This window comes from Rhincodon typus, chromosome 12, assembly GCF_021869965.1.
Source record: "Rhincodon typus isolate 14 chromosome 12, sRhiTyp1.1, whole genome shotgun sequence".
Taxonomy (NCBI): Eukaryota; Metazoa; Chordata; class Chondrichthyes; order Orectolobiformes; family Rhincodontidae; genus Rhincodon; species Rhincodon typus.
In genome coordinates this window covers 62,269,662-62,281,724 of record NC_063343.1, presented here as the reverse complement: position 1 = coordinate 62,281,724, position 12,063 = coordinate 62,269,662, and the positions used below count along the sequence as shown (strand labels likewise).

At 43.6% G+C, this 12,063-nt stretch overlaps 1 protein-coding gene across 1 annotated transcript in view; it reads left to right on the top strand.

The window, feature by feature from the left end:
• Nucleotides 1-12,063, top strand: part of LOC109925090 (tyrosine-protein kinase ITK/TSK-like) — a 45,097-nt gene that overhangs the window by 9,448 nt on the left and 23,586 nt on the right. The window contains exons 7-9 of the mRNA XM_048603479.1: nt 956-1,010; nt 4,091-4,170; nt 10,862-10,995. Coding sequence (XP_048459436.1) covers nt 956-1,010; nt 4,091-4,170; nt 10,862-10,995 — 269 coding nt within the window. The remainder of the gene's footprint in view (nt 1-955; nt 1,011-4,090; nt 4,171-10,861; nt 10,996-12,063) is intronic.

Sequence of the window (12,063 nt, the reverse complement as noted above, 5' to 3'; positions counted from 1 at the left end):
CATCTGTGTGAATGTGTGTACGTTTGTGTGTGTGTGCATCTCTGTGAATGTGTGTACATTTGGTGTGTGTGCATCTGTGTGAATGTGTGTACGTTTGTGTGTGTGCATCTACGTGAATATGTGTACATTTGGTGTGTGTGCATCTGTGTGAATGTGTGTATGTTTGTGTGTGTGCATATCTGTGTTTGCATCTGTATCTGCTTCTGTGTGTTTTTGTGTTTGAGTGTATGTGTATGCAGATGTGTGTGTCAGGAAAATCTTCTCCCCAAATCACAACATTTTAGGAGGTTAAATAAAGGAAAGCTCTATTCAGTGGAAGGATGGTTGGTAATTAGAGGACACAAATTTAAGGTAATTGGCAAAAGATTAGAGAATGAGATAAGGTAAAATGTCTTAATGCAGTGAGTTGTTGGAATATGGGATGTGAATGGATGGTGAAAGCAAATTTCATAGCAACTTTCAGCTTAGAACAGAATTAAACTTTCTATTCTCTACTCTGAGGGCTGTGGGTGCTTGGCCAATGGGTACATTCAACACAGAGATTGACAGAGTTTTGAACTTTAAAGGAACCAGGGATATAAGGATAGTATGGCAAAGTGCACTTAACAGGTTTGAGGGGCTGAATGGCCTAGTTCTGCTCATACAACTTATGTTTGTTTCTACATTCTTAATAATTTGATGGAGAGATTTGCAGGGCTATGGGGAAAGAGTGGGGTAGTGGGTCTAATTGGACAGCCCAATCGAAGAGCTAGCATGATCACAATGGGACCAATGGTCTCCTTCTGTGCTGTAAGGTTCTATGATTCCCACCATTACCATAAATGGAGTTTCTGAGTCAGTAGCATGATGGAGTGAGGACCATGAGGGATTTCATGAACTGCATGTGCGCTGAGCTACTCCCACCTGTAACTCATGTGATGAACATGACCCTAGTAACATCTCCCTCCTCTTACAGGTGGTACAACAAGAACATCAGCCGAAACAAAGCAGAGCAGCTGCTTCAGAAAGAGGTGAGGGGTTTGACTGTCACTCCTTCTGGGGCCAGGGTGTGAGAATGTGAAGCAGATTGTGAGGGGAGTCGATTAACTGCAGACTGTCCAATCAACCGGGTGGAGGAGAATTGCTTCAGTAGTGAGTGACAATAATGGGAGCACGTTTTGTGCATAAAAACATAGGAATGTGGAAAATTTGTTGTACGGAAGGAGGCCATTTAGTCCATCTTGCAGTGTTGGCCACAATGTATAGCTATCCACTTGGCGCATAGATTACAGCACTATCCAGGAAATATCCATTCATTTGGGATGTGGGCTACAGAAGTCATTGACCAGTCTCCATTGCCTGAGAAGGTAGCAGTGAACTTCTTCTTGACCCATGTTGGATGGTTTAATACAAACCTTCTGTCTTGATAGACCTTAATAGTCTTAATAGACCTTAAAAAGACCTTAATAGTTTTAGAGTCATACAACAGAGAAACAAACACTTCGGACTGACAAGTCCATGCCAACCGTAATTCCAAACTAAACTAGTCCCACCTGCCTGTGTTTGGCCCATATTCCTCCAAACATTTCTCAATCATGTACTTATCCAAATATTTGGGGCAGCATGGTGGCTCAGTGGTTAGCGCTGCTGCCTCACAACCAGGGACCGGGTTCGATTCCACCCTTGGGCAACTGTCTGTGTGGAGTTTGCACATTCTCCCTGTGTCTGTGTGAGTGTCCTCCAGGTGCTCCGGTTTCCTCCCACAGTCCAAATATATGCAGGCTAGGTGGATTGGCTTAGGGATGTGTAGCTTAGGTGGGTTATGCAGGATGGGTCTTGGTGGGATGCTCTGAGGGTCAGTGTGGATTTGTTGGGCCGAAGGGCCTGTTTCCACACTGTAGGGATTCTATGATTAATGATCTGTAATTTTTTTAAATGTTGTAACTGTACCCACATCCATCACTTCCTCAGGAGGTTCATTCCACCCACGGGCCCTTTCTGTATAAAAAAATTGTCTTTCAGGTCTTTTTTAAAATTTTCTCTTCTCACCTTAAAAAATGCCCCACAGTCTTGAAGGTCCCCACCCTAGGAAAAAGACACCACCATTCACTTTATTTATACTCTTCATGATTTTACGAACCTCAATAACACCTCTGAACCTCCTATGCTCCAGGAAAAAAATGGCCCAGCCTATCTGCTTCTCCCTATAACTGAAACCCTCCATTCCCAGCAACATCCTGGTAAATCTTTTCTGAACCCTCTTCAGCTTAATAATATTCTTCCAATAACTGGCAGAACCGCACATGTTGATGTGGTACTGGAGGCAACTGAAGGCCAAGACAGGGTAGGGGAGTCCAAAACTACAGGACATAAGTTTAAGGTGAGAGGAGAAAGATTTAAAAGGGAACTGAGGTGTAACCTTTTCACACAGAGGGTGGTGCATGTATGGAATGAGCAGCCAGATGAAGTGGTGGAGGCTGGTAGAATTACAGCATTTAAAAGGAATCTGGACAGGCACATGAAAAGGAAGAATTTAGAGGGGTATGGGCCAAATGCTGGCAAATGGGACAAGAGTAATTTAGGATATCTGGTTGACATGGACAAGATAGACTGAAGGGTCTGTTTCTGTGCTGTACATCTCTATGACCAGTAAGGATTCCAGGGTTCCTTTCTAAAGGATATTCCTAAACCAGATGGGTTTGTAATGCCAATACAACAGCTTCACAAACACTTTTACAGAAACCAGATTTTCAAAAGTTCTTTCATGGGATGTGCCTGTTGTTGGCAAGGTCATCGTTTACCACCCATCCCTAATTGCCCCTGTACTAAGGGGACTGTGAGGCCATTACAGAGGGCAGTTAAAAGTCAACCACACCACTGTGAGCCAGGCCAGACCAAGTCAGGGGAGGCAATGGCCTTGTGGTATTATTACTGGACTGTTAATCCAGAGATCCAGGTAATGCCCTGGGGACCTGAGGTCGAATCCCATCATGGCAGATGGTGGAATTTGAATTCAATAAATATCTGGAATTAAGAATCTAATGGTGACGATGAATCTGTTGCCAATTGTTGGAGAAAGCCATCTGGTTCACTAATGCGCTTTAGGGAGGGAAACTGCTGTCCTTACTTGATCCGGCTTACATGTGACTCCAGACCCACAGCATTGTGGTTGACTCATAACTGCCCTCTGGGCAATTAGGGATGGGCAATAAATGCTGCCTGGCCAGTGACAGCCTCATCAGGTGTGTGAATTAAACAAAAACAATTGTGACAGCATTTCCACTGCCAATCTTCTATGAGCAGTACTCTGTGCTCTGGTTAGTGATCCTAAAGGAAAACAAATCATTTAATTTATAATACAAATGTGGCATGTGATATGAACTAGTGGACTGATCCACATTTAAGCAATATAACTAAATTTCCTTTATTCCAGTCGAGTTTCAAAAGAACGTCTCAATCCGTCTTGTTTAACTTCACAAACTTTTCTGAAGCAAATGGAATGATCAGGATTAGCCACAAAGTCTATGATTCTCTGTCATAGAATTGTAGAGGTCTACATCCCTTCAGCCCATCATGTTTGTGCTGGTCGTAAACTAAGTATTTACCACAGCAGCAAGTACTCTAAACCGTCCAAAACAAAGAATGATTGCGCCACTAAATCACGGTTTATTTATTATACTGGTGCTGCATGGCACTGCCCATATCCTAACTCTCACAAAGTCCTATTCATCCATGGATTCACTGGCCAATGTTAGTGACCAGTTGGACAGCAGCTCAGTTTTAAAGTTCTCAATGTGGTCTTCAAACCTCCCCTTGTCTAGTTCTGACCTCCGCCAATCCCATAGCTCAGGACACAGTCTTGCTCCACCCCCTAGACTCTGGCAAATCCCCTGAATTCAGAAGGTCCACCTCCGCCAGTCATGACTTCACCAGCACAGCATCAGGTTGTCATATTCCCTTGCGAAACCATTCCGAACTCTCTGTTGCATCTCCTCAACATCTAATACTTAAATCAAGCTTTTTGGCCGCATGTTGCAGCCCCTCGCAGGAGGTGATGTTGTGTGATGTTGTGATTCTGATAATTATTCATCTTGTAATGCTTGTGTTTCAGGGTAAACAAGGAGCTTTCATGGTGAGGGATTCGAGACAGGCTGGGATGTACACAGTCTCTGTCTTCACTAAAGCGACCAGGTAATGGGCTTTCTAACTCATCCCATCAATCTACTATGGGATCATTCCCGTAAAGTTTGGCCTCGAGGGACAGAGGGCAACACTGTCAAATTGTCAGCACTGAGGGAGTGCTTCATTGCTGAGTTGTCATTACTGACGGACTATTGCACTCTAGAAAAGTCAGTACTGAGGGGTGAGTGCATTGTTGAATTGTCAGTGAAGAGGCAATGCTGCACTCACATTAAACCAACATGCCATCTGACTCTCAGACGAATGTCAAAGATCCCAAAGCTGTGAAAGATGTGATTTTCCCTGATCCCCTTGTCAATATCAACCCATGGGCAAACATCACTAAACTGGTTATTTGGCTATTATCTCAGGATTTTATGTAGTATCATCCAGAGCTCAAACTGGATGCAGCATTTTAAATATGACAATACTGACTATACTCAAGAAGTAATTCATTAGCTTGCAAACAATTTCAAATGTATAAGGATGCTGCAAGATGCTAGACGAATGCAAGTTCTTGCTTTGGTTCCTGATTGCCAGTCTGTATACAGCTAACCCTCTCCCACACCCCAACGCTCTACACTGATACAGCTAACACTCTCCCACACCCCAACACACCACACTGTATCCAGTTAACCCTGTGTCACACCTCAACGCTCTACACCAGATACAACTAACTCTCTTTCATACCCCAACACACAACACTGGAGACAACACCTGGTGGGCAGATTTGCTCGTGCTGCAAGGGAGAGTTTAAACTAGATTGGCAGGGAGCTGGGATCCTCAACAGCAGAGGGGCAAGTGTGAGGCTGGAAGGAGATACAGTAATCAGAAATAGCAAGTTGAAGATACAGGACAGGCTGGAACAGGACAGGGAGTGAGGAATGCCTGTTGGATTAAATTGCATCGATTTCAATGCAAGAGGGCTGACAGCTAAGGCCAGTGAACTCATGGCATGGATAGATACATGGGGCTGGCATATTATAGCCATTACAGAAACATGGCTAAGGGAGGGACAGGACTGGCAGCTTAATGTGCCAGGGTACAGGTGCTTTAGGCAGGACAGAGGTGGAGGAAAGTGGGGAGGGGGAGTTGCATTTTTGATTAAGGGGAGTATCACAGCAGTAATCAGAGATGAAATAACTGAGGGATCATCCAGTGAGGCTTTGTGGGTGGAGCTAAGAAATAAGAAGGGAATAGTGACATTATTGGGGTTGTACTATAGGCCCCCAAATAGTTAATGGGAATTAGAGGAACAAATATACAGGGAGACTGGGGAAACTTGCACTAGCAATAGGGTTGTCATAGTGGAGTATTTTAATTTTCCTAACATAGACTGGGACTGCTATAGTGTTAAGGACTTAGACGGGGTGGAATTTGTTAAGTGTGTTCAGGAAGGTTTCCTCAAGTAGTACATAGAGGGTCCTACTTGGGAAGGGGCAAAACTGAACCTAATCTTGGGAAATAGGGCGGGACAGGTGACTGAGGGGACAGTGGGGGAGCACTTTGGGACCAGTGACCATAGTTCTATTAATTTTAAAATAGTTATGGAGAGGGACAAAACTGGTCCATAGGTTCAAGTTCTAAATTGGGGCAAGGTGAATTTTGATGGAATTAGACAGGAGCTTGCAAGGGGTTGGTTGCAGTAGTTTGTTTGCAGGTAAAGGGACCTCCAGCAAGTGGGAGGCCTTTAAAAGTGTGATAGTTCAAGTTCAAGGTCTATATGTTCCTGTGAGGGTGAAGGGCAAGGCTGGCAGGAGGAGGGAACCCTGGATGACAAGAGATATTGAGGCTTTGACCAGAAGAAAAGAAGGGGCATGGCTCAGGTACAAGAGCTGGGATCAAGGGAATCCATGGAGGTATGTAGGGGATACAGGAGTTTACTGAAGACGGAAATTGGGGGGGGCAAAAAGGGGGCTCGTGATAACTTTGGCCGAGAAGATTAGGGTGAATCCAAAGAGATTCTTTAAGTGTATTAAAGGAAAAACAATAACCAGAGAGAGAATAGGACCCCTCAAGGACCAAAGTGGACATGTAAGTGTGGAACTGCAGGAGATGGGTGAGGCTCTCATTGAATATTTCTCCTCTGTGTTTACCGTGGATAAAAAAAATGAAGACTTGGGAACTTGGGGAAGGTAGTGGCGATATCTTGGGGACAGTCCATATCACAGTAGAGGAGGTGTTGGAAGTATTAGAATGTATGAAGGTGGATAAAATCTCCTGGTCCTGATCAGATATATCCAAGAACACTGCAAGAGTCTACGCAAGAAATTGTGGTGTCCCTGGCTGATATATTTGCATCATTGTTAGCTGCAAATAAAGTCCCAGAAGACTGGAGGGTAGTGAATGTTGTGCCCTTATTCTAGAAAGAAAAACCTGGGAATTATAGACCAATAAGCCTAACATCTGTGGTAAGTTAGTTACTTGAGGAGATTCTGAGGGATATGATATGCATGCATTTAGAAAGACAAGGTTTGATTAGGAGTAGTCATCGCACAGCTTCTGTTTGGGAGATCATGCCTCCATAAATTTGTTAGACTTCTTTAATGAAGTGGCCAGGAAGGTTGATGAGGGCAGGGTGGTAGACGAAGTCTATATGGATTTCAGTAAGGCCTTTGATAAGGTTCCACACAGTAGGCTGCTCAGAAAGATTAGATCGCATGGAATCCATGGAGAGCTGGCAAATTGGATACACAATTGGCTTGATGGTAGGAAACAGGGAGTAATAGTGGAAGGATGCTTGTTGGACTGGAGGCCTATGACTAGTGATGTGCCTCAGGGGTCAGTGCTGGGCCCATTGCTGTTTGTTATCTATACCAATGATTTGGATGAGAATGTACTGGGAAGGTTTAGTAAATTTGCAGATGACACTAAAATAGGCGGTATCATGGACAGTGAGGAAGGTTATCAGAAATTGCAGCAAGATCTTCATCAGCTGGGAAAGTGGGCCAAGAAATGGCAAATGGAGTTTAATATAGATAAGTGTGAGGTGTTGCATTTTGGAAAGTCAAATCAAGGTAGGATTTTCATGGTGAATGGCAGGGCCTTAAGGAGTGTAGTGGAACAGAGGGACCTTGGAGTTCAAGTGTATAGTTCTTTGTAAGTAGAGTCACAGGTAGACAGGGCAGTGAAGAAGGCTTTTGGCACACTGACCTTCATCAGTCAGGGGACTGAGTACAGAAGTTGGGAAGTTATGTTGCAGTTGTACAGGACATTGGTGAGGCCACATTTGGAGTATTGTGTTCAGTTTTGATCACCTTGCTATAGAAAGGATGTTTTTAAACTAGAAAAAGAGCAAAAGAAATTTACAAGGATGTTGCCAGGACTCAAGGGACTGAGTTACAGGGAGAGGTTGGACAGGCTAGGACTTCTTTCTTTAGAGCGTAGGAGACTGAGGAGGGATCTTATAGAGGTGTGTAAAATCATGAGAGGCATGGATAGGGTGAATGCACTCAGTCTTTTTCCCAGGGTTGGGGAAATTGAGGACTAGAGGGCATCAGTTTAAAGTAAGAGGGGAAAGAATACATGGGAACCTGAGGGGCAACTTTTTTATACAGAAGGTGGTACGTATATGGAATGAGCTGCCAGTGAAAGAGGTTGAGGCGGGTGCATAAACAACATTTAAAAGGCATTTGGGCAAATACACAGATAGGAAAGGTTTAGAAGGATATGGGCCAAATGCAGAGAAATGGGGTTAGCATGGATGGACATTTTGGTCGGAATGGACCAGTTTGGGCCAAAGGGCCTGTCTCTATGCTGTAGGACTCTCTGACTCTCACACCCAACTCTCTCCACTGCATACAGCTAACTCTCTCCCACGCCCCAACACTCTACACTAGATACAACTAATCTTTTTTCACACCCCAACACACAACACTGTATCCAGCTAACCCTCTCTCACACCTTCAGACTTCGACACAGAACACTGGATCGAGCTAACTTGTTTTCACAGCCTCATCCCCTAACGCTCTACACTAGATACAGTTAATGCTCTTTCACACACCAACACAGCCCAGTACAGCTGAATACTGTGATTTTTGCAGTGATAGCTGACAAGGCACGATTAAGGTAAAATATCAATTCTTCAGTTGTTTTGGGCTGAGCCTGATTTTAACCTGTTCTGCTGATGAGGGGAGGTGAAGGTCATTGTGGGGGTGTTATTAAGGCATGAAGGCAGCCTTGTTGCTCTGGCTGTGGAGGACAATGCTCCAGCTTCTGATTGCACTGGATTGGATATTCCCCAGCTGATACATAGCCGAAATCAGAAACATCTCTCTAATGATCTGGAAATGAAATGTAAAAAGGAATTTCACCTCCTGTCACCTGGACCATGTTTGTAACAGCTTGCATGTGAGTGTGTGCATGTGTGTGTCTGTGTTTGTGTTTTTGTATTTGTGTGCATCTTTGTGTGTGTATTTGTTTTTGAGTCTTAATGTGCATGTATATGCATGTGTGTGTTTATGTGTGTATGTCTGTTTGTGTGTGTGTGTTTCTGTGTGTGTGTGTCTGCATGTGCATATGTGTGCATGTATATGTATGTGCATGTGTGTTTTTGTGTCTGTGCATGTATGTGTGTTTGTGAGTCTTTGTGTGCATGTGTATGTGAGAATGTGTGTGTGTACATATATGCATGTGTGCTCATGTGTGTGCGTTACTGTGTATGTGAGTGTGAGTGTGTGTGTGTATGTGTGTGTGTGTATGCATGTGTGAGTGTGTGTGTGTGAGTATGTGTGTGCATGTGAGTATATGTGTGAGTGTGTGCATGAGTGTTTGAATGTGCGTGTGAGTATCTGTGTGAGAGTGTGCATGTCTGAGTGTGCATGTGTGAGTGCATGTGTGCGTGAGTGTGTGCATGTGAGTGAGCGTGTGTGTGTATGTATGTGTTTGCGCGTGTGATTGTCTGTATGTGAGAGGATGAGTGTGTGTGTGAATCTGTGTCTGTGTATACAAGTGAGTGTGTGTGTGTGTATGTTTGCATGTTTGTGTGTGCATGTGACTGTGTGTGTGTGTCAGTGAGTGTATGTGTCAGTGTGAGTATGCGTGTGTGTGCGTATGAGTGTGTGTGAGTGTAAGTGTGTGTGAGCGTGAGCATGTGTGACTATGAGCGTGTGAATGTGTTTGTGTGTGTCTGTCTGTGTGTGTGTGTATGAGTGTGACTGTGAGTGTGTGTGTGTATGTGAGTGTGTGTGACTGTGTGTGTGTATATGAGTGTGTGAGTCTGTGTGTGTGTGTGTGTGTACGTGAGTGTGTGTGAGTGTGAGTGTGTGTGTGTGAGTGTGTGTGACTGTGTGTATATGTGAGTGTGACTGTGTGTGTGTATGTGAGTGTGTGTGTGTGTGTATGTGAGTGTGACTGTGAGTGTGTGTGAGTATTTGTGTGTATGTGACTCTGTGTGTGTGTGTGTGTGTGAGAGAGAGAGAGACTGTGTGCGTGTGTGTGCGTGTGTGTTTGAGTGTGTGTGTGTGTGACTGTGAGTGTGTGTGTTTGTGACTGTGAGTGTGTGTGTGTGCGTGTGTGTGTGAGTGTGTGAGTGTGTGTGTGTGTGTGTGTGTGTGTGACTGTGAGTGAGTGTGTGCGTGTGTGTGAGTGTTCAGTGCAGTGAGGTTTGCAAGAACCTAATGCATGAAGGGAATGGTAGACCACATCCTCTTGAACTAAGCTCTCCAAATCCTGCCACCTAATGTGTGAAAAATGACGAGGGGTGAATATATATTCTGAGAAATGATTTTTTTTACAATAAATTAAGGTTTCAGATTTCAGAATCTGTGCTGCCGTTAAGCCTTACAGTCACTGTGGTGGCAATCCATTTGTAGCCCTGTACAGTTCCACTAGCCATACAGACCAGCACCTGGGAAGCTTCTACTCACCACCCACCCAAACTAACTTACCCCCACCCCCCAACATCCATGTTGTGTGCTGACCTGGAAACACTTGATCTTTTTGGTGTAAAATTGAGTTTGACAACTCTCCTGTTGTCAGTCAGCCTGTTCCACACTGACTCCCATTTGTCCAACGTCAATGTCTTTAATTTCTCATTCTGGGGTGGGCATAGGTACAGGCAGTGAGACAGAAGGACAGAGACAGAAAGGCACTCAGAGGCAGCAAGGTAAAGAGAGATAGAGTGATGGTAAAAGAGTGAAAGAAAGAAAAAGAGGGAGAGACAGACAAATAGTTTGAAGGAGAGAGACCATGAGATAAAGCGATAGTGAGAGTAAAAGAGTGAGAGAAAGGAATAAAGATGGGGAAAGAAAAAGCAAGAGAGGGACATAGCTAGAGAGATGAATAGAGTTCAAACAATGGAAAAAGACAGAAATATTAAGTGTCAGCAAGAAATAAAAGACAGATGAAGACAAAAATTGAGCAGGGCAGAGGAGTAGAAAGAGAGATGGAGAACCAGCGAGACAGTGAAAGAAGGAGGGAGAGAAATCATTGGAAAGATTAAGAGAGTGGGACCCAGGACTTAAACAGTCCAATAGCCTTGGATAAAAGAAATCACTGAGTTCCCCAGTCTCTCTGACATCTCTAGCCCAATTTACCTCTGGCTGTTTCAAATTGACTCACGCCGGTTTCTTCCAATGAGAAGGACTATTTGGTTGAGATGGTCCATTAGTCAAGATTCTACTGTAATGTGCTTTGAAGTTGTGAATATATAGTTGTGTCGATATAAATGCAAGTTCCCTCTTTTTGTTTTAACTTCTACCAGTGAGAACAGTCCTGGGGTCAAACATTACCACATCAAAGAAATTGATGACACTCCCAAACGCTATTACCTGGCAGAAAAACATATCTTCGACTCCATTCCAGAACTTATCAAATACCATCAGCACAATGCAGCAGGTAAAGGAATTACAGTGGGTGGTTATAATGAGAATCTATATGAAAAGAGCAGGCTTAATTAAATGTGATTGAGTCCCAGATTAAACAGCATAGCAGGAGACTATTCTACCCATCAGATCTCTACTAGTGTTTATCAGCCCAGCCTGTTGGTCTCCCGTTAGCCCAGAACGTGAGTATTTCTGTAAAAAGAAACATGCTGTTGAAGATTTTCATCTTGCATTCATCAGGACGGAAGGAAGAATATCAGATTTCAAAGGCATGTGATAACGTTGTAGCTTTAAGAGGTTATTTTGTCCTTTCTTTGTAGAGAACGATTGAACAAGAGGGAGAAGAGCTTGTCAGTAAGAAAGTAAAGAGTTTGTGAGGCCTTGGGGTATTTTTTAAAGATGTGTCAATACAAGCAGCCTGGCTTGGTGTGGTCTGCTCTCAGAGACCAAGCTTTCTAGATTTTTTTTTAAGATTTAGTTTTAAGCAGTTGTTGTTGTGGGCTTGATGAAATAAAAGCTATCTTTTCCCTCACACACACTTTCTGCTCTGAGGAACGGTCATTGGACCTGAAACATTAACTCTGATTTTTTTCTTCACAGATGCTGCCAGACCTGCTGAGCTTTTCCAGCAACTTCTGTTTTTGTTCCTGATTTACAGCATCCGCAGTTCTTTCAGTTGCTATCTTTTCCCTCTCTTGGTTACCGCTGGAAGCTGGTGTTTCTCTCTGCTGCTGGGTTATCTGTGAGACAAGTCTAATTTTCTGAGTTTGCCTTTTTGCCAAGGGTTGTGATTATGGAATGTTACTGTATTGGAACAGTTAATTGGTAATAGCTACTGTATCTATTATACTGTTAAGTTTTCCAAGAGTTAAGTTATTCTAAATTTGTCTTTCTTTGGTTGTATTTTAACTACAGTGTTTAAATAAGAACATAAGAACTAGGAGCAGGAGTAGGCCATCCGGCCCTTCGAGCCTGCTCCGCCATTCAATAAGATCATGGCTGATCTTTTCATGGACTCAGATCCACTTACCCGCGTTCTCTCCGTATCCGTTAATTCCTTTATTGTTCAAAAAAAATCTAC